Raw genomic sequence first — 24528 nt, forward strand, 5'->3', positions numbered from 1 at the left:
ATTTTGTGATCATAAGCTATTGTTGTGTGCAATGGTTTTGCGATCGGGAAGTATTGTGGTCTCCCTTGGTTTTGTGATCGGGAAGTATCCTGGTCTCCCTTGGTTTTGTTATGGGGAAGTTTTGTGGTCTCCCATGTTTTTAGTCTCCATTGGTTTTGTGAACGGGAAGTATTGTAGTCTCCATTGGTTTAGCGAACGGGAAGTATTGTAGTCTCCATTGGTTTTGTGAACGGGAAGTATTGTAGTCTCCATTGGTTTTGTTATGGGGAAATATTGTAGTCTCCATTGGTTTTGTTATGGGGAAATATTGTAGTCTCCATTGGTTTTGTGATCGGCAAGTATCCTGGTCTTCCTTGGTTTTGTTATGGAGAAGTTTTGGGGTCTCCCATGGTTTTGTGATCCAAAAGTACTGTTGCCTCCATTGGTTTTGTGATCGAGAAGTATTGCGGCGTAGGAAGGTCTGCTAGCAACCTGCGGATGGTCGTGGGTTCCCCCGGGCTCTGCCGGCTTCGACCAACCATAATGCTGGCCGCCGTCGTATAAATGAAATATTCTTGATTACGGCGTAAAACACCAATCAAATAAATCAAAGAAATAAATTATTGTGGCTTCCAAGGGTTTTGTAATTGGGAAGTAACGTGGTCCCCTTGGTTTTGTGATCCGAAAGAACTGTGGTCTTCATTGGTTTTGTGATCGGCAAGTATTGTTGTCTCCATTGGTTTTGTAATCGGCATGTATTGTTGTCTGCATTGGTTTTGTGGTCGGGAAGTATTGTTGTCTCCATTTGTTTTGTAATCGGCATGTATTGTTGTCTGCATTGGTTTTGTGATCGGCAAGTATTGTTGTCTCCATTGGTTTTGTGATCGGCAAGTATCCTGGTCTTCCTTGGTTTTGTTATGGAGAAGTTTTGGGGTCTCCCATGGTTTTGTGATCCAAAAGTACTGTTGCCTCCATTGGTTTTGTGATCGAGAAGTATTGCGGCGTAGGAAGGTCTGCTAGCAACCTGCGGATGGTCGTGGGTTCCCCCGGGCTCTGCCGGCTTCGACCAACCATAATGCTGGCCGCCGTCGTATAAATGAAATATTCTTGATTACGGCGTAAAACACCAATCAAATAAATCAAAGAAATAAATTATTGTGGCTTCCAAGGGTTTTGTAATTGGGAAGTAACGTGGTCCCCTTGGTTTTGTGATCCGAAAGAACTGTGGTCTTCATTGGTTTTGTGATCGGCAAGTATTGTTGTCTCCATTGGTTTTGTAATCGGCATGTATTGTTGTCTGCATTGGTTTTGTGATCGGCAAGTATTGTTGTCTCCATTGGTTTTGTGATCGGCAAGTATTGTTGTCTCCATTGGTTTTGTAATCGGCATGTATTGTTGTCTCCATTGGTTTTGTAATCGGCATATATTGTTGTCTCCATTGGTTTTGTGGTCGGGAAGTATTGTTGTCTTCATTGGTTTTGTAATCGGCATGTATTGTTGTCTCCATTGGGTTTGTAATCGGTATATATTGTTGCCTCCATTGGTTTTGTATTCGGCAAGTATTGTTGTCTCCATTGGTTTTGTGGTCGGGTAGTATTGTCTCCATTGCTTTTGTAATCGGCATGTATTGTTGTCTCCATTGGTTTTGTGGTCGGGAAGTATTGTTGTCTCCATTGGTTTTGTAATCCGTATGTATTGTTGTCTGCATTGATTTTGTAATCGGCATGTATTGTTGTCTCCGTTGGTTTTGTGGTCGGGAAGTATTGTTGTCTCCTTTGGGTTTGTAATCGGCATGTATTGTTGTCTGCATTGGTTTTGTAATCGGCATGTATTGCAGTCTCCGTTGGTTTTGTGGTCGGGAAGTATTGTTGTCTCCATTGGTTTTGTAATCGGCAAGTATTGTTGTCTTCATTGGTTTTGTAATCGGCATGTATTGTTGTCGCCATTGGTTTTGTAGTCGGGAAGTATTGTTGTCTCCATTGGTTTTGTGATCGGCAAGTATTGTTGTCTCCATTGGTTTTGCGACCAGGAAGTACTTTAGTGTCCTGTTGTTTCGTGATCGTGATGTATCATGGTCCGCTATGTTTCTGTAATCTGGAGAATTTATGTTCTCCTGTAGTTTGTTGTGTTTTGTGGCGAGAGCGGATGTAAATCCTTGAAAACAAATTGACCCAAAATATGTTTATACAACTCCTGTTCAAAATGCCATTCATAAGGGAAAAGAACAAGAATCAAAGAGGTTACAAATGTAGATGTAAAGAGTGAAACGAGAGATGTAGTGCGATGACATCAGTCCCAGACTAGAAGTTATTATCCTGTTAACAGATTAGGAACTAGCGGGTAAATAGTTGGAAGCAGACACAAAAACATTTGCTTTAAGCAGTATCTGATATTTTATTGACCTGCACAAAACACTTTCATGATAAATATTATGCTATCAAGGTTTGACATATTGTCAGAGCTATGTTTTATAATGCATATGAATGAAGTCTGTAATGGTGCGGAGTTCTACGTGTCACTCGGCAGATGACACCACAAAAGTAATGTGAAATAAAAACTATTCATCAATTTTAGTACATTTCTGATTCCGGCAAGTGACAAAAGGAAATGTAGTAAATTCAGAGTGTACCTTATTGTTTCACTCTTTATTAGTATTAAGTTGTAAATTATTAAAGACACATGGCAAAAGTGTAATTAAAATATTAGCCTTTGCATCACAGTGCACAAGTGCCTGATCTTTGAGCAATCTTCTTCAAACTTTGGCGATAAATGATTTGAGTGGCATTACGTATCTATCTATCTATCTACCTATCTATCTGTCTATTTATCTATGTCACATTTTTACTATTTGTCTTGAATAATTTACAACTTGATACTAATAAAGTGTGAAACAATAAAGCTCTCAAGAAGCATACACACTCAGTAATTCGGGGTATTATTTTGCCACCAGCAGGAATAACTTATACTTAAGGTATTTGAGCATTGTTTGAAGGGAAACACACTGCACGGATAGAAAATACAAACACGATACTAGTCAATCATGAGTGTAATTTAATGTCACGTCTTGAAAGTTCTCATATATTATTTTGTTTACCTCCCTTTGATGCGTGTCAATGATGTCGTCTGGAAACCAGAGTTCACATATATTATGTTTTTACTTCCCTTTGATGCGTGTCAATGATGTCGTCTGGAAACCAGAGTTCACATATATTATGTTTTTACTTTCCTTTGATGCGTGTCAATGATGTCGTCTGGAAACCAGAGTTCACATATATTATGTTTTTACTTTCCTTTGGTGTGTGTCAATGATGTCGTCTGGAAACCAGAGTTCACATATATTATGTTTTTACTTTCCTTTGATGCGTGTCAATGATGTCGTCTGGAAACCAGAATTCACATATATTATGTTTTTACTTTCCTTTGATGCGTGTCAATGATGTTGTCTGGAAACCAGAGTTCACATATATTATGTTTTTACTTTCCTTTGGTGTGTGTCAATGATGTCGTCTGGAAACCAGAGTTCACATATATTATGTTTTTACTTTCCTTTGATGCTTGCCAATGATCAATCACATAGCACAGGCTGTGAAACGGTAGAAGTCACAATACTAGAGCCGAAGACACAATACTACAACCGAAGGCACAATACTACAACCGAAGGCACAACACTACAACCGAAGTCACAATACTACAATCAATTCTGTATTCAGTGGAAAAACACACATGAAAAATGTACAACTAAGAATGGATGCACATGAATCAAAAACAAAAAGTTGTTTAATGTTTCTACAATAAAATAAAAGCTTAAAAAATGTAGATAGGCCTAAATCATTTCAAATTAGGTTTTTTAATTAAGCGGAAAATGCGTGTTTCCTCATATTGGTGTCACAGGACATAGAGGGCACTGGTGCTTCATGGGTTACTGCCCATTGTGTAGCGCCTGTGCACTGTGATGGCTGAGTCACATCTCACAAATTAACGAATAACTATTCTCCTAGGACTATGAGTTAAGAGTCACTCATATCACGTAGCTGTGCCATTAAGCGCAAGATCTGAAACCAGACAGGGTAGCGTGACAGTCACTAGGATCCACTGATGTAAGGGTCAAGAGAGGCCGAGTTTGAATGGACAGTAGCGTAACAGTCAATAGGATCCACTGATGTAAAGGTCAAGAGAGGCCGAGTTTGAATGGGCGGTAGCGTGACAGTCACAAGGATCCACTGATGTAAGGGTCAAGAGAGGTCGTGTTTGTATGGACGGTAGCGTGACAGTCACTAGGTTCATTGATGTAAAGATCAGGAGAGGCCGAGTTTGTATGGACGGTTGCGTAATCGTCACTAGGATACACTGATGTAAGGGTCAAGAGAGGTCGTGTTTGTATGGACGGTAGCGTGACAGTCACTAGGTTCATTGATGTAAAGGTCAAGAGAGGCCGAGTTTGTATGGACGGTTGTGTAATCGTCACTAGGATACACTGATGTAAGGGTGAATAGAGGCCGTGTTTGTATGGAAAGTAGCGTGACAGTTACTAGGATCCACTAAAGTAAAGGTCCAGATAGGCTTTGTTTGCATGGACGCTGGCGTGACAGTCACTAAGATTCACTGATGTAAGGGTGAAGACAGGTCGTGTTTGTATGGACGGTAGCATGACGGAGCGGTTTGTAGAACTGAACACAAGCCATGTAAGTATGAAGCGCAGTATTAAAAACGGTTACTCTTAAAGTAAAAGAAATATCAGGTGAAAAGGGCAGTTCACAGGAGAAATGTTTTCCTCAAATGATCATGACATTCAAGGGCATCGTCTCTTCAACAATCCACACACGCCATGTTGGTTGATTCACCTTTACTTAGATCCCCCAGCACCACACTAGAGTCGGAATCCATCAGCCAATAAGTCATCACTGAGCTCTTGTCCTGCGAATAGAAGAGAGAGAAATTTTAAAAAATTTATTTCTGCAAAGATTTAATTCACTTAAACAATGAAACAATTTTTTGGTAGATTAGCCTATACATGAACTGATTGTTGATGTAGCCATGAAAGTACGCCGAAATGAAATTATTGGATAATTTCGATAATCGTTTTCAAGCGCCCGCTGAAAACGCCATTCCTATCGCTAAAAATCAAACATGCCTTGAAGCTCACACTGTTAAAGACACACAGCATAGAATAAATCCAGAACAGCGACGAGTGTGATAGTCGGCAAATAGTTACACGTAAACGGAGAAATACGGCCTCTTGTCAGTTTACCCTTGTTAAGGATTTATTCTAGCTGTTCATGTAAATGCACCAACAGTAGCAAATGTCAGTCCGTATGCCAAACTTATCTGTGTCACTGGTCATAGATATTCTGAAAAAATACTTTAAATCACGATGGTGCTGATTGTAAGAAAGTTTATAAAGTAAGATAAACGGATGGACCTTAGGAATCGCTGAAATTTTAACAAGTGGAGTAAAAAGTAAGGCAGTATGTACACATAAACAATTCAAGTGGAATAACAAGTAATACAGTATGTACACATAAACAACTGAAGTGGAGTAAGAAGTTATGCAGTATGTACAGATAAACAATTCAAGTACAGTAACAAGTAATGCAGCATGTACAGATTAACAGTTCAAGTAGAGTAACCAGTAATGCCGTATGTACAGATAAACAACTGAAGTGGAGTAACAAGTTTTGCAGTATGTACAGATAAACAATTCAGGTGGAGAAACCAGTAATGCAGTATGTACAGATAAACAATTTCTTATCAAATTGTTACATGTATTGATGTTCAACCAACACACGAAGACTTTATTCGGTGAATTATTCGCTGATGTGTAACGCCACACACGGGATGTCTTCACCCATCCTCCATGACTGGAGGAGCTTCCATCCATGACATAAAACTTCCATGCCCTATCAGAGGATTAGGACTGGCGGTCAATCGTGCTAACTGCTCCACGAGCCTCGGGTCTGCAGCTTATCACAGAGATACGGACCGGTGTTCCTGGTCCGTCGCTTATTACAGAGACTATCTCGTCAGCCGCTTATTACAGAGACATGGCCCTGCGTGTTTGGTGAATTGCTTATTCCAGAGACATGGCCCGACAAGCTTCGACAACTGATTATTGCAGACACGGATCCATGAGCCTCGTGAGTCGCTTATTACAGAGATACGGACCCATGAGTCTCGTGTGTCGCTTATTACAGAGAAACGGACCCATGACCCATGAGCCTCATGTGTCGCTTATTACAGATACGGACCCATGAGCCTCGTTGATCGTAACGCGCGAAAGGTACTTTATGATCTTCACAGAAAATACGTTATTTTTCCTGAAGACAAAGTCCCTAATAATATTACATTTCCCTCTAGGAATGGTTCTTGTGGAAGAGCTTAATGTCACCATTGCCGTGACATCAACGTATTCTAGAGCGACCTCTGGAGGGGCTATTTAAAAACAATCAGTCCTTTCTCAAACAGAGGAGTATATCCGTACCGTCCCGTCACACACATACACCACAACTCCATTGGATTCAAAAATTGCATAAATCCCCATACAAAGCTGGCTTCATCGCGGGGTAAGGACGCTGTACCTATAAAATTTCTATCCACTCTTTTAAGGAAAGCGCTACAAGTATGGTCATTTTGGAACAAGTACTGTTGTGTAATTGCAAAATGTTCAGGCGCCAACAGTATGTTGATTCTTAAAAATCCCTAAACGTCTCACTGAAGAACTAGACGCTCTAATACACGTACCGTATAACGACATATTGACTTGAGGTTTCTTCACTCTCTGTACTACTCTTCCGCACACGGATTTGATAGGTAGAATTTCATCATTTTCAAACAAATCACTTGTGTTTAATAAAACCAGTCACCGCTATATTAACGCCAGGGGCAACAAAGCCTTCTTTAGTGCCACTACAAACAAGGGTCACTACATTCATTGGATATTTCTATGTTGAATGAGTTGCTTGAATTTCTCAGGAATGACATCTGTGTGAAATTCGGGGAAGCTATATATTAACAGCGTATAAGTATGCGGATGGGGACAGATTTTGCCCCCTTTTGGACAACCTATGCCTGTTCTCATTTAAAGACGACAAAAAGTATTAAGGAGTTATCCTCACCAGGCCCATCTTTCTTCTTCACTAAACCGTACATCAGTGATCGGCTGGCTTTAAGCAATCCATAAATAGAAAAGGCTGTGAATAATGTTTACCCACCTTCGCTGAATTTAAAGGAAACCACAGACTCTCCAAATGGTACGTCTTATCTGGACCTATATTTATACAAAGACCTAAACGGCTTCTTCTCTGACAGACTACAGGAGAAAAGGGATAGTTTCAACTTCGGCACTGTAAATTATCCTTGCTTGGACAGCAATATACCGAAGAGTTCTGCCTATTGCAGAACCTATCATTTGTTATATTCTATATTGATGATTTCAACCAACGTTATGACTGCAAAAACTTGTGTGTCAAGGTTATTCCATCAAAACGCCTTCACTCTAAATTTGTTAAGTTTTACAATGAGTATAATCCTCTTGTAAGTAAATATGGACAGAACGTTCAAAGTCTCTGGGGCTCTGCCTCATGATTGTGTCTAATTTCGCTTAACCCGGGGCAAGGGGAGGTATATTCATCGTCATGAATTGGATCGTCACTTTGAATATATGAACAGTTACAATCAAGGCGCAACCGAGGTACATATTTTTATCGACAACTTATATTCTAACATGGTACACGATTTGAATACTGATGACACTCACAAGCCTAAAGGATCCGTTGCTTTTTTGCAACACTACTGAAAGTTTTTGACTGCTTCTCTTTCCATGAATCCGTCATATTTTCGTACTTCATATACTTTCTTAGTTCTTTACAAGTTTACGTTTAACGTCGCGTTGGAAATCGGCCTTGCGATTTTTGACCTGAAACATCCATCTTGGTTGACGGCTGGTGTACGAATGTCCGTTTCGACACACAGAATCGATTACGCGACTTTATTAGCCATGTTGGTGACTTACGCAACATACTTATTACGCAAGGCCGGGTCTAGTCATACTCTATATTTAAACAAAGTGTACTTGTTGCTGCCTCGATTGACGCTCAACACTGAGAGATAAGAGTCATGAAACAGGTCTCGTTGGGCCGGTGCCAGTATAATGTGACTGAAGTGTCATGTCTGGTGTCTACGGCATGATACGTCAATGGCAGCAACACTGGCAGCATGTACTCGCCTTGCGGTAAGAAGACAGTATTTGCACGCACACCAAAAGACTCCTCGATGGTATATAGGCGAAACGGTCCTGAGTACATCGTCAAAACCACGGCATACATACATACATTACATCAGAATCAAGGACTGAGATTGGATCAGAATGGATCAAAGTAGACAAAAGTGGATCAGAGTGAGTCAGAAGATCGACACGCCCTATTTAACTGGTGTACCGCAGACGGGAACACCCAAATAGAAGTGGTCAGTGGGATAAGAAAACAAATCTTAACCTGCTAATCTAAACCTGACCAAGAAACACAAGTGGTGGACGCCCTGATCTAAAACTGACAGAACCACATACGAAATGAACCTCCTGATCTAAACTTGACAAAACCACATACGTGATGGACCTCCTGATCTAAACCTGACAGAACCATACACGTATTGAACTTCCTGATCTAAACTTGACAAAACCACATACGTGATGAACCTCCTGATCTAAACCTGACAGAACCATACACGTATTGAACTTCCTGATCTAAACTTGACAAAACCACATACTCGATGAACGCAGTGATCTAATCCTGACGGAACCACATACGTGATGGACCTCCTGATCTAAACCTGACAGACCCACATACGTGATGAATCTACTGATCTAAACCTGACAGACCCACATACGTGATGAATCTACTGATCTAAACCTGACAGACCCACATACGTGATGAATCTACTGATCTAAACCTGACAGAACCGCATACGTGATGGATCTACTGATCTAAACCTGACAGACCCACATACGTGATGAATCTACTGATCTAAACCTGACAGACCCACATACGTGATGAATCTACTGATCTAAACCTGACAGAACCGCATACGTGATGGATCTACTGATCTAAACCTGACAGACCCACATACGTGATGAACCTACTGATCTAAACCTGACAGAACCGCATACGTGATGGATCTACTGATCTAAACCTGACAGACCCACATACGTGATGAACCTACTGATTTGAACCTGACAGAACCATTCACGTATTGAACTTCCTGATCTAAACTTGACAAAACCACATACTCGATGAACGCAGTGATCTAATCCTGACGGAACCACATACGTGATGGACCTCCTGATCTAAACCTGACAGACCCACATACGTGATGAATCTACTGATCTAAACCTGACAGACCCACATACGTATTGAACCTCCTGATCTAAGCCTGACAGACCCACATACGTGATGAATCTACTGATCTAAACCTGACAGAACCGCATACGTGATGGATCTACTGATCTAAACCTGACAGACCCACATACGTGATGAATCTACTGATCTAAACCTGACAGAACCGCATACGTGATGGATCTACTGATCTAAACCTGACAGACCCACATACGTGATGAATCTACTGATCTAAACCTGACAGAACCGCATACGTGATGGACATCCTGACCTAAACCTTTCTGTTGTTCACAAAAGCTTGTTTTGATGGTCATACAAGCGCTAAAACCTGAACACTAAGGTCCCAAAGGCTTAAACTCTGGAGACGAAGTCATTGGGGTTTAGATCAGGGTGTTCATCACGCATGTGGTTCGTCTCGTGTAGAGGAAAAGTTAACATAGGCTGCTTTGTGCCGCTGTCAATAGGCCTCTGTGACATACGTACCCTTATTTGTCTCTGTGACACACTTACCCTTATTTATCCATGTGACACATGTACCTTTATTTGTCCCCGTGACACATGCACCCTTATTTGTCTCTTTGACACATGTACCCTTATTTATCTCTGTGACACATGTCCACTTATTTGTCCCTCTGACACATGTACCCTTATTTGTCCCTGGGACACATATACCCATATTTCCCCCTGTGACACATGTGCCCTTATTTACCTCTGTGACATATGTACCCTTATTTGTCTCTGTGAGGCGCGTACCCTTATTTGTCCCTCTGACATATGTACCCTTATTTGTCTCCGCGACACATCTACCCTTATTTGTCTCCGTGACACATGTTCCCTTATTTGCCTCTGTGACACACTTACCCTTATTTATCCATGTGACACATGTACCCTTATTTGTCCCTGTGACACATGCACCCTTATTTGTCTCTGTGACATATGTACCCTTATTTATCTCTGTGACACATGTACCGTTTTTGTCTCTGTAATACATGTACCCTTATTTATCTCTGTGACCCATGTACCCTTATTTGTCCATGTGACACATCTACCCTTAGGTTGCAGGTTGAAAGTGGATCTTATAATTATAGATTGGAACGCACCATCCTGGTTTACGAGTGGTAAAAGAATGTCGCACGTGACGGTGTGATTGCCTTCTTTTCCATGATGTTTTATTCGAATCTTTTGAATACACACTTGTGACAGATTGGCATCAGGTTCAAACACATATAGATCTCCTATCAGCACCCTCAGAAATGATCGGTGGAGAAGATGCACCGACTGTCACTTCCAGCATTTCCGGGTCGTCTTTCTGCTAACATCAGTTGTGCTCGGGGCGTGTATACATGTCTTCCTTTTAATCGATTTTGTAAAGTCCACAGAACCTTGGAGTGAATGTAGATTTGTTCAAATGAGAATATAGGTAAACATTGAACAAAGAAATGGCAACTATTATCCGATTAGAGTCTCCGGGATGCATCCTTACAGAAGGTCACAAATGCATTTGTAATTCGCTACCTTTGTTAGACTGCACGAGACAAAGGCGGAGTGTACACAAGCGTGGAAATCATGCACTGTGTGATCATGATGACACTCTGTACACAAGAGTCTAGCTGATGGGGTTTCAGACTGATGTCGCTTCACTTAACAGAAGAGCAGAGGCCTGAAATAAGTTCATAGTCCTCTGATCTCTCACCTGTGTCTTACTATGATTATATATAAAGTACTTTTTAATACCGTTCATTTATTGATTAATGATACCAATCTACAATTTAGATGTTGATTTAGAAGATGGCTATTGCATTCTATGGCTCAGTTTCAGTTAGATCAGCATATATATCGGCCAGTTGACTTTCATTGTGTCCAGATTTATTTAGAATCTATAGTCATCTACATCAGAATGATCTTATGTGCTTCGTCATCTGTCACTGTGCTTCCTTATAACAGTGTGGATCACCAAATAGAAATGTTTGCCTTGTACTGATGATATTTATTGGAGCGATTCGCTCCCACACAAAACAGAACACAATATAAGAAAATCCATAAGGAAATTTGGAACACACGCTGCATTATTTATATGCTTATAACTGCATTTTCCAATGAATAATATAGACGCACATCGCATCAATGTGTAGGGCTTGTGTTGTTACGCGTCTTTATGGGAAGCCAATTTTGGTAGCAAGTATGACTGACTTTACATACAGCTGAATATTGGCAACTGGCTAAAAGAAATAGACCATAGCACACCGCGCAGGGTCATGCTGCGTGCATAAAGCTGGCGCATTGGGCTTTCAGTGTTGCATGTTTTTTAATCCACCACACCGCAAGGGTCCACACTGCCTGCTCTAAACTACCACACTGCGCATTTTATGGAACAGCGACAGAAAATGAATTATTACATTATCGACAAAAACATTTGAATATCAAACAGGAGATTGGTTCAACTGAGAACTAGTTTTTGTACTAAACATCAACAACAGTGAAGGCTGTTGTCCGTCTCTAGTCACATGATAACAGTTTATCTTTTAGAGTGTATTTGCGTGTTGAAACTCGGCACAGGGAAGGCTTGAAACGGCAAAATGCTAAACTCGATCGATAATCATTTATACACACTTGGGGTCTACACATTGGATCTCATAATTGCCGTATGAAATTAATGGTGTGCAATTTACACGCATCGCCATACACTCACGTAAAGTCATGTATGTTTCATGACGGCGTCTTAACAGCCGAATAGGCGCAACTCCGTCACGATAAGGACATCTATCACTACTACCGTTACGTAATAAATGCTGTTGTTTAACAGAAAGCCTCTCAATGTCAGCGTAACGACGGATGTACATTACGAATTCTTATACGCCACTATAGTTATTATTTATACATGAACTCATAGTTTTCGTCTTCAGTATGTGTCGACATGGTGTTTACTTAAGCATTGTTGGGTGGGGATACGAATCTGTCTCCGCTGACAAAAGCACATAAGCTTCACTCCAATCTGGTGTTTGCTCTGTCAGTGTTAATTTATTTTTGTTACCCCTGTGTGCACTGAGTGCATTAACATGTTTAAACAAACAGCATGTTTACTTATTTGTATGGATGGGATTTATCGCTGTACTAAAAACAAGCCGAAATGGAGAAAAAGGAACAATATGATGTCTTATATATTAATAATTGATTTGTTTTCAGTGTACAAAACTATGAATAAACTAAAAAGCTGAATTATAAAGCAGTGCCTGTCTGTCTACGCCTTGCGATGCATTCATCATAATGTTTATAAACCTTCAAAACGCACTTATTCCCATTATCCTGTATCCAGTAAGAGAAGCGGAGTGATTTTTGACGAACTGGTGGTTGTTTACTGCATTGATTGTGTACACTGTCAAAGTACACACCGTACACACTCTACACAGAGTACACCTAGTGCTCATACACAGGCAACATTTCACAGGTCGGTACCATACAGCATGGGCCTTTTCTTGCAGTACCAACTAGGTACAGCTCAGTTACATCTTGGTACAGCTCAATTACAGTTTGGTACAGTTCAATTACAGTTTGGTACAGCTCAGTTATATCTTGGTACAGTTCAATTACAGTTTGGTACAGCTCAGTTATAGCTTGGTACAGTTCAATTACAGTTTGGTACAGCTCAGTTACAGCTTGGTACAACTCACTTACAAGTTGGCACAGCTCTGTTACATTTTGGTACAGCTCAGTTACAGATTGGTACAGCTCAGTAGCAGCTTGGTACAACTCAGTTACAGATTGGCACAACTCACATCTTGGTACAGCTGAGTTACATTTTGGTACAACTCAGTTACAGATTGGCACAACTCACATCTTGGTACAGCTGAGTTACATTTTGGTACAGCTCTGTTACAGATTGGCACACCTCAGTTACGGATTGGCACAGTTCACTTACAACTTGGTACAGGTTAGTTACCGATTGGTACAGCTCAGTAGCAGCTTGGTACAGCTCAGTTACAGCTTGGTACAGCTCAGAAGCAGTTTGGTACAAATCATTTACAGCTTGGTACAACACAGTTATAGCTTGGTACAATTCAGTCACAGCTTAGTAAGCTCAGTTACAGCTTGGTACATGTTAATTGATAACCAGCAATTTTTTTCTACACTAATACGTTGTCATGTACCGGCTGGTTACTGAATGTACCTAGGAATGAATATCATGAGTCATCCAGGTAGAGTATATTAAACAAAAACACTGAGACAGGTCAACCAGACATATATTTAAACAATTTCGTACGTTGCGACACTCACCAAAATGTCTTCAGTAGAGAATGGGGTGACAGTGCAGACACAGCATATATGTGCGTCAGATAATGCATGGCGTCAGATAATGTGCACCCATAATGTATACACCTATTCCATTCTCGAGGAATCTTATTTTTTTCAGTGAATGCTTCCCAGTCCAGTTTACGGTGGCTTCCTTTGTGGTCAAAGGTAGAAACGTCTGTGACCAGCCTGTGGATGGCCGTGGATTCTGCTTTCGAGAGGATATGGGTTAAAAATTTGAACACTAAACAAGCTAACATAAATACATAAAAATTTTCACTCCTTGTTCCACAAACTGCTGATTGCTTTCGGGTTTTGACAATTTGCTGTCCAGAGTCGCCGGTATGTTTTTACATGTAACTGTGTTTAGAACGTCACATGACTTAGATCCTGTTCTGACTTACACGCTCCTAGAGCGGATGGACTCTAATCGATTTAGAAATGAGCCTTGAGTATGAGATTTCTCGACAGGAAACCGAACACGTGTGATGTCACGTGGTCCATGGCAGGGTCGTCTGTCGATTGCTTGTCCCGTGGGATAGACAGTAATGTATTATTGACCAAGGGGACATGCATTTTTAACGACTGTCCTGATCCGAATTGAGAGTGATACGTAAAACCGCTGGCTGCCTTCGATTTGAAAGATAAAAGAGAATAACTGGTTGTGAATAATGCAGCCTACGCAGATGTATCTAATACAGTCAACGAAACTGAGTCTAACTGAAAGAAGCGAAACCCCTCTCTAGCAATTTGGCAAAGGCGTTTTGTGAATAACTAATGCAAAACTATCTATCGAAATGTAAAACAAAGGCCGTTTTACCACCTCGTCAGGTAGAATTTATCTATCAGGTTGTGACAGATTAAACAATTAAGGTAATGAACCTGCGCTGTTCCACACAGGGTCGTTACTCATGTGATAGGGAAGGGGAGGCCTAATAAGGATATGTAACCATGGCAATTGAAAGTTGAGATAAAATCAACTCTTTATCCTCTCAGCTTCATAGGAATTTAGAGCTCTTGAACTCTACTATGAGGAGCAACATTGTGCACCGGTTGAAGCAATTGTTTGTATAGATTTTTACTTCATATTAAAGCCTCAGATCCCTGTAATGGGATGAGAAACGTTTTGTAGTTACATATATATGGTGGCAGTGTAGTGTGGAACCATACTCGTATTTTATTTTTGTGATCGCAGAGTCAAAGTTTATGACTGGTATCTGCTTACGCCTAACAAAAGATATATTGATTTGGAAATAAAAAAAAAATCTCCTGACCTAATGAATGCTAACTAGCAGTAGTGCCTGAATGAGCTAACAAGTTGTCTACATCTCCTTGGCCTGACTTATCATCAACAACTGACTCAGTAATCGTTACATGGCCCAGGGCTGTCAATGTGCTGATCACGTAGGCTACATGGACTGAACAACCCATATTATAAATCAACGAATTACAGCTAATTGGGTCCGTGGAGTGGCGAATTAAACTGACCGAGACGTTTGGGTAAGATCAACTGAATATGCACTAGCCACAGTGTACTTATGTTTAGCAAATGGCCTTAACAGCAATCCATGTAATTAACGTTATAGTATTTGGCCTGCTGTGTGTATTGATTACAGGGTACATGTAGTTTCTACCTAAACTGTACACTAATCATACAGTTTTAGCATTGACTGTACAGTTCCCCGGGCTCAATCCGGTTTCCTTCCATCATAATGCTGACCGCCGTCGTATATTTATTCATTTTATTCGACTGGTGTGTTACGCTGTACCCAAAAATGTTTTACTTATAAGATGGCAGCCAGTATAATGGTGGGAGGTAAAATGAATGAAATATTCTTGATTTCCTCCTAAAAAGTAATCAAATAAATAAATAAATTTATTGTATAGTTTAAAAAGTTAGTAGTACAGGAATGGGAGCCAGCCAAAATGCTAATATAACCTAATATAATATTTAGGAAGTGCGGGGAAGGTGTTGTTTGGGAATGAGAAGAGACGTAAACAGTCACGTGCTTGGTACACTTAACTCTATAAATTTACTGCTTATAATATATTCTGACGATACCATGGGATGTGCCATGCTAGAACAATCGGAAGCACGGAGTCGCGTAGCTCTTACCTGGCGGGTACAGCTGACGCAGCGGAAACAAACACGTCCTCGGGCTGTAGAGATAAACCACGCCTTATTGGATGTAAGAGATAACATGCTGGCTATTTACGTTGTCTCAGTGTGAGTAATTTTACTTATTTTGAACTGTGATATCTCGGTTGTGCAACATCAAAGTTATGCTTTCTAAACTTCCAGCGGGTTATATTTTCGATGCATATATACATTTGATTTAGTGCGGTCTTAATAAACTAATTCACAAGTGTAATGGGTTAATAGAGTCTATGTGACGAATCCATGCCTTTGGAAACAGTGATAGCACGACGTGTCAGACAACTGAGACAACGAGAGTGACGCGTCCTTTAGTCAACATTTATCAAATGCTTGAATGACGTCATTACTGTATGTAATGAAATGTAATATGTCGTCGGTTATCGGCGTCTGGTTGTGCAACTTTAGCAATATGTCCGCTGTTGACCCGCATAGAGGCCAGTAGGACAGGTAACATGTGGTCTATCCTCATAACCAGGTTGACGAGAGGCAATCATGTCATCATAACATCGCACAAATCACTTCAAAATGATTTACTCTGGTTTTACCACTCTTTAAGAAAGAAAATAAAAATATAGTTTGCGGTACTTAGTCTCAGATTTTTTATTTTGCTAACATACTCTTTAGCCATAGATCGTGTGTAGGTTGGGCGGGTCTTGTTAGCGCCTCAAATTGATCTGCCTTTTATAAAACGATGGATACATTTTGTATGTAGAAAATGACGCGTAGAAACCATAGATAATAATCAGAGACCAATCACACTGGTTGGCGCAAAAAAGAAAAAAAGAAAACTGCTTTAACATGATATCCGGTCCTACTTGCACAACGCCCAACCCAACGGCTGTCTTAACCTTGATCAATCACTTCCTTTCTTGAAACATTATCATCTATCCAGATACACTGACAAGCTCCCCCAAGTGATACTGGCTAGCTAAGCGCACGGCTGTAGGTTGTAATTCCAACTGTGAGACGTCAACGCCCATGGTCGGAACCTGACACTAGCTTTATGGTGTAGTTTGTGATCAATAACTCTTCGGGCACGATGTGACTTGTGAAAGTTTAATGCTGTCCAGTGCTGAAAGACTTCCAAGTTTGATTTAAAATGCAGGACGTCAACTCTATTCAACAGACTCGATTTCAAATGGCTTTGCGTTTCTAAATGAGACAAAAAATTTAAATGGGCGTCTACCAGATAACAGCTGAAATCTTACAAGCAGAAAACGACCTTATTCTCGGGCCACACACAAAAACCACTTGGACCAGGAAATCTGGCATTGTTTGCGTTGTTTCGCTAAATATTTTACACTGAGGACTCAAAGTAACGCGTTATCTGTATACCCATGTACAGTACCGGGTATTTTATGTCAGGCAATGAACCAAATATGGTCGTCGAGGAGAAATAAGCGAATGACTTTGGCATTGGTTCACAGGCTCGCATTTTACTGGAGAATTCCCAAATCAAAAGTAAAAACATAATTTATCAAGGTCTGTCCATATGTTTGTCTCAGATTGCTTTATTCCATCTCGTCATAGCCACAGAACAGCTTGATAGTAAAACGACAGAGTTGTAAAATCGACATGGTGCAAAAAGTGTTTATAGTTGCTGATGTTTACCGTAGGAAAGCCGAGGTACATCTTCACATCACCGGACGTCCTCCAGTTAATCGACATTCTCAGAGCGCTAAAATCAAAAGTATTACTCCAAGCAATAGCTGCCTACGACACTTCCTGTGACGTGACGTGAGTATGATACTGTGTGGTCATGCAATGGCGTCCTCATGTCGTCCTCATGTCCTTCACGACCACGCTAAAAATACGGTTTTAACCCCCAAAAATGAAGGAACAACGCTTGCCGCAACCGTCGTGTTCCCCTAGAGAGCACATAGACGCGGCCGCGGTCCCACGGGTCTCACGCAAAAATATAAACGGTCCGAAGAACGATAGGGCTGTTACATTGCTGACGTGTCACTGACGTGGCATAAAATCATTTTAACATTCCGAACAAGTTAAGAAAGCATATATGACATTATATGAGATTCATCACAAATTGAGTCGATTTCCCATACTGTTGCGTTGTCGCTTCCTGCAATAGTGTGCATGTAGGACACCATAACTTCATAGGTCTACCCTATTCTTGCCCTGACATTGATCAAATGCACTTTATTACGGTGTTAAAGATAATCATTGACTGGATGATTCTGATGATGGATTGATTGGTTCAACATTTGTTGAAAGTATCATGATAAAGGAAAACGCAATGTGTATGCTTCAATAGCAGGGCGCTTCAGCAGGAAAAGTTGTGCTGGTTACAGCATTTGTTACCTGAATGTTCACGTTCATTTAACATGTATGGTGTTGTACTGGTTAAGTTATGCAAACCCAAAGGCTATCCCATTTACGTTATGTAAATGCATAAGACATGAATACTAAAAAAGCTGTGTTACCATCGCACTAAACAAGCAATCACAGGAATACAACGTAAACGCACCAGGCCTGGGGACTGCTTGGTTCAACACAGAAACTATAACCCCAGTTAAGTAATAGATCCACAAAGCCTTTATGACGCTCGACATGTAAAACGCTGGTATACATCTCACGTTCGTTAAGGCAATTTGCATGGATTAATGAAGACTTCAGAGCGCTGCAAATTCATAAGTTTCAATTGTGACATATCTTCCAGACTTACAATAGGATGGAGCTATTTTAATAATATGTGGTACAATTGTGACATATCTTCCAGACTTACAATCGGATGGAGCTATTTTAATAATATGTGGTACAATTGTGACATATCTTCCAGACTTACAATCGGATGGAGCTATTTTAATAATATGTGGTACAATTGTGACATATCTTCCAGACTTACAATAGGATGGAGCTATTTTAATAATATGTGGTACAATTGTGACATATCTTCCAGACTTACAATCGGATGGAGCTATTTTAATAATATGTGGTACAATTGTGACATATCTTCCAGACTTACAATCGGATGGAGCTATTTTAATAATATGTGGTACAATTGTGACATATCTTCCAGACTTACAATAGGATGGAGCTATTTTAATAATATGTGGTACAATTGTGACATATCTTCCAGACTTACAATCGGATGGAGCTATTTTAATAATATGTGGTACAATTGTGACATATCTTCCAGACTTACAATCGGATGGAGCTATTTTAATAATATGTGGTACAATTGTGACATATCTTCCAGACTTACAATCGGATGGAGCTATTTTAATAATATGTGGTACAATTGTGACATATCTTCCAGACTTACAATCGGATGGAGCTATTTAAATAATATGTGGTACAATTGTGACATATCTTCCAGACTTACAATAGGATGGAGCTATTTTAATAATATGTGGTACAATTTGACATATCTTCCAGACTTACAATCGGATGGGAGCTATTTTAATAATATGTGGTACAATTTGTGACATATCTTCCAGACTTACAATCGGATGGAGCTATTTTAATAATATGTGGTACAATTGTGACATATCTTCCAGACTTACAATCGGATGGAGCTATTTTAATAATATGTGGTACAATTGTGACATATCTTCCAGACTTACAATCGGATGGAGCTATTTTAATAATATGTGGTACAATTGTGACATATCTTCCAGACTTACAATCGGATGGAGCTATTTTAATAATATGTAGTACAACTGTGACATATCTTCCAGACTTACAATAGGATGGAGCTATTTTAATAATATGTGGTACAATTGTGACATATCTTCCAGACTTACAATAGGATGGAGCTATTTTAATAATATGTGGTACAAAGGTGATGATATTAATACACACTTATAGGTAAGTAAAACGTGGACTAAATGGAGTAAAAACAAAAAACAGACAAATGAAAAAGGAAGTAGATAAGTCCATATGATGTGTTCCACACTTTTGACGCTAAGAAAAATGCAGTATTCGGGTGGCCTATATGTACCCGTACGTCTCCTCTGGTTTCTCCCGCCCTATAGGAAGGACATGTGAAAATGTACAGGATATGGTAAAAAGGGGATTATGATATCAAGCGAAGCCTACTGGATTTCCAAGCTGCACTGGGCTTCTGATGGCACCAGATCCAAGTTAGACAGAATGGAGCAGCGAGAATGGTAGACAGTAAAAAATTGTAAGAATCTCACTACACCCTTAAAATGCGGGGATTTCCTTTGGGCAAGCGCATATACTGGTACTTTTGTTCTCTAATAATAGTCTATCTACTATTCGGTGAACATGAGCGAAAGCACTTTTATGGCGGAGAGATCATACTTTAGAACGAAGCCTGCACTTAGTTTCACATTGCAGGTACATGTAAAAATACCCACATGTATAACTGGTCTCATCTTTCAATCAACAACAACATCGGGTCTGATATTTCAGTCCCACACTTCAAGTGACATTACAATGATCTTCAGCAGACAGATTAAAACCAGGGCAATGACGTCTGTACATGACAGCTGGCAAATGGTCAACAATAAGGCGGTGAAATCCGGCCTCTTGTTAATCACATATACCTCAGTTAGTGCTATTTTGTCTGTTACGATTGACGTAAAACGCTGTATAGTGATATTATTTGCAATTTCACTGGTCCTAAATAGCTCAAAATGGTGTGGTGTTATCACATTTAACATACCAGCAACAATGACATTTAGTCCTAGCCTTCAAGTAACACCAACGACATTTAGCCACCCTTCAGTAACAACAACGACCATTTAATCCCACTCGTCAAAAAACAACAGCGACGTTTAGTTCCACCCTTGAAGAAACAACGACACTTCGTTCCACCCTTTAAGAAACAACGACGACATCTGGTACCACCATTCAAATATAACAACGACAATTACCCCGACTCTTCAAGTAACAACAATGACAATTAGCTCCACTTTCCAAGAAACAACAACGACATTTACTACCACTATTTAATAAACAGCCATGACATTTAGTCCACCATTCAAGAATCAGCCATCACATTTAGTCCAATTCTTCAAGAAATAACAGTGACATTTAGTACCACTATTTAATAAACAGCCTTGACATTTAGTCCACCATTCAAGAAACAGCCTTGCCATTTAGTCCACCATTCAAGAAACAGCCTTGACATTTAGTCCACCATTCAAGAAACAGCCTTGACATTTAGTCCACCATTCAAGAAACAGCCTTGACATTTAGTCCCCATTCAAGAATCAGTCATGGCAGTTAGTCCAATTCTTCAAGAAATAACAGCGACATTCAGTACCACTATTTAATAAACAGCCTTGACATTTAGTCCCCCCATTCAAGAAACAGTCATCACATTTAGTAAACCATTCAAGAAATAACAGCGACATTTAGTACCACTATTTAATAAACAGCCTTGACATTTAGTCCACCATTCAAGAATCAGTCATGACAGTTAGTCCAATTCTTCAAGAAATAACAGCGACATTCAGTACCACTATTTAATAAACAGCCTTGACATTTAGTCCACCATTCAAGAATCAGTCATGACAGTTAGTCCAATTCTTCAAGAAATAACAGTGACATTTAGTACCACTATTTAATAAACAGCCTTGACATTTAGTCCACCATTCAAGAAACAGCCTTGACATTTAGTCCACCATTCAAGAAACAGCCTTGATATTTAGTCCACCATTCAAGAATCAGTCATGGCAGTTAGTCCAATTCTTCAAGAAATAACAGCGACATTTAGTACCACTATTTAATAAACAGCCTTGACATTTAGTCCACCATTCAAGAATCAGTCATGACAGTTAGTCCAATTCTTCAAGAAATAACAGCGACATTCAGTACCACTATTTAATAAACAGCCATGACATTTAGTCCACCATTCAAGAATCAGTCATGACAGTTAGTCCAATTCTTCAAGAAATAACTGTGACATTTAGTACCACTATTTAATAAACAGCCTTGACATTTAGTCCACCATTCAAGAAACAGCCATGACATTTAGTCCAATTCTTCAAGAAATAACAGCGACATTTAGTACCACTATTTAATAAACAGCCTTGACATTTAGTCCACCATTCAAGAAACAGCCTTGACATTTAGTCCAATTCTTCAAGAAATAACAGTGACATTTAGTACCACTATTTAATAAACAGCCTTGACATTTAGTCCACCATTCAAGAAACAGCCTTGACATTTAGTCCACCATTCAAGAATCAGTCATGACATTTAGTCCACCATTCAAGAAACAGCCATGACATTTAGTCCAATTCTTCAAGAAATAACAGCGACATTTAGTACCACTATTTAATAAACAGCCTTGACATTTAGTCCACCATTCAAGAAACAGCCATGACATTTAGTCCAATTCTTTAAGAAATAACAGTGACATTCAGTACCACTATTTAATAAACAGCCTTGACATTTAGTCCACCATTCAAGAAACAGCCTTGACATTTAGTCCACCATTCAAGAATCAGTCATGACAGTTAGTCCACCATTCAAGAATCAGTCATGACAGTTAGTCCAATTCTTCAAGAAATAACAGTGACATTTAGTACCACTATTTAATAAACAGCCTTGACATTTAGTCCACCATTCAAGAAACAGCCTTGACATTTAGTCCACCATTCAAGAATCAGTCATGACAGTTAGTCCACCATTCAAGAATCAGTCATGACAGTTAGTCCAATTCTTCAAGAAATAACAGCGACATTTAGTACCACTATTTAATAAACAGCCTTGACATTTAGTCCACCATTCAAGAATCAGTCATGACAGTTAGTCCAATTCTTCAAGAAATAACAGCGACATTTAGAACCACTATTTAATAAACAGCCATTACATTTAGTCCACCATTCAAGAATCAGTCATGACAGTTAGTCCACCATTCAAGAATCAGTCATGACAGTTAGTCCAATTCTTCAAGAAATAACAGCGACATTCAGTACCACTATTTAATAAACAGCCTTGACATTTAGTCCACCATTCAAGAAACAGCCTTGACATTTAGTCCACCATTCAAGAATCAGTCATGACAGTTAGTCCAATTCTTCAAGAAATAACAGCGACATTTAGTACCACTATTTAATAAACAGCCTTGACATTTAGTCCACCATTCAAAAAACAGCCTTGACATTTAGTCCACCATTCAAGAATCAGTCATGACAGTTAGTCCACCATTCAAGAATCAGTCATGACAGTTAGTCCAATTCTTCAAGAAATAACAGTGACATTTAGTACCACTATTTAATAAACAGCCTTGACATTTAGTCCACCATTCAAGAAACAGCCTTGCCATTTAGTCCACCATTCAAGAATCAGTCATGACAGTTAGTCCACCATTCAAGAATCAGTCATGACAAATAGTCCAATTCTTCAAGAAATAACAGCGACATTTAGTACCACTATTTAATAAACAGCCTTGACATTTAGTCCACCATTCAAGAATCAGTCATGACAGTTAGTCCAATTCTTCAAGAAATAACAGCGACATTTAGAACCACTATTTAATAAACAGCCATGACATTTAGTCCACCATTCAAGAATCAGTCATGACAGTTAGTCCACCTTTCAAGAATTAGTCATGACAGTTAGTCCAATTCTTCAAGAAATAACAGCGACATTCAGTACCACTATTTAATAAACAGCCTTGACATTTAGTCCAACATTCAAGAAACAGCCTTGACATTTAGTCCACCATTCAAGAATCAGTCATGACAGTTAGTCCAATTCTTCAAGAAATAACAGCGACATTTAGTACCACTATTTAATAAACAGCCTTGACATTTAGTCCACCATTCAAGAAACAGCCTTGACATTTAGTCCACCATTCAAGAAACAGCCATGACATTTAGTCCACCATTCAAGAATCAGTCATGACAGTTAGTCCAATTCTTCAAGAAATAACAGCGACATTCAGTACCACTATTTAATAAACAGCCATGACATTTAGTCCACCATTCAAGAATCAGTCATCACATTTAGTCCACCATTCAAGAATCAGTCATGACAGTTAGTCCAATTCTTCAAGAAATAACAGCGACATTCAGTACCACTATTTGATAAACAGCCTTGACATTTAGTCCACCATTCAAGAATCAGTCATGACAGTTAGTCAATTCTTCAAGAAATAACAGTGACATTTAGTACCACTATTTAATAAACAGCCTTGGCATTTAGTCCACCATTCAAGAAACAGCCATGACATTTAGTCCAATTCTTCAAGAAATAACAGCGACATTTAGTACCACTATTTAATAAACAGCCTTGACATTTAGTCCACCATTCAAGAAACAGCCATGACATTTAGTCCAATTCTTCAAGAAATAACAGTGACATTTAGTAACATCTTTGCAGTAACAACACTTACCTTTAGCCTCACTTTGCTGCCAGATGCGAAATGATACTGTCGACTCTTACCAAGTATTTGAAAGACGTCGTCGGACACGAGGAAAGAACTGTCGTTGCTATGGTCAACCAGAACTTTTGCAGTCTCCACCCCACCGCCGAATGCGATGAGTTGCGACAGAGTTTGTACGTAACTTATAGTGGCCGATCCGAGGTGTAGCGCTATTCTTAGCTTCACACCGCCCGATTCTTCGCCGTGGTACTTAGTATTGGCTTCAAAAGTCTTTGTTATAAACCCCTGCAGGATTTCAACGACGTTCGCGACCCATGCATGCTCCGTCATGTGATCACTGAAAGGGACAATAACGATTGGCGTTTTGAGATGAGGCACTAAGATAAACTCTT

The 24528-nt window shown here is 39.7% G+C and overlaps 1 protein-coding gene across 1 annotated transcript; it reads right to left on the reverse strand.

The window, feature by feature from the left end:
• Nucleotides 1-2925: 2925 nt before the first annotated feature.
• Nucleotides 2926-24528, reverse strand: LOC135480736 (uncharacterized). The gene is made up of 3 exons (XM_064760654.1): nt 24146-24528; nt 4821-4893; nt 2926-4031 (listed from the first exon to the last, which is right to left on the reverse strand). The coding sequence occupies exons 1-3, from the start codon at nt 24464-24466 to the stop codon at nt 4003-4005; spliced, it is 423 nt and encodes a 140-aa protein (XP_064616724.1). The 5' UTR covers nt 24467-24528; the 3' UTR covers nt 2926-4002.

Source organism: Liolophura sinensis, chromosome 13 (assembly GCF_032854445.1).
Source record: "Liolophura sinensis isolate JHLJ2023 chromosome 13, CUHK_Ljap_v2, whole genome shotgun sequence".
Lineage (NCBI taxonomy): Eukaryota > Metazoa > Mollusca > Polyplacophora > Chitonida > Chitonidae > Liolophura > Liolophura sinensis.

Coding starts and splice junctions, on each gene's coding strand:
- LOC135480736 (XM_064760654.1), bottom strand. CDS start 24,466: ATGACGGAGCATGCATGGGTCGCGAACGTCGTTGAAATCCTGCAGGGG. Junction 4,894..24,145: donor GCAGCAAAGTGAGGCTAAAG/GTAAGTGTTGTT, acceptor TTCTATTCGCAG/GACAAGAGCTCAGTGATGAC. Junction 4,032..4,820: donor GCTGGGGGATCTAAGTAAAG/GTGAATCAACCA, acceptor GTCTGGTTTCAG/ATCTTGCGCTTAATGGCACA.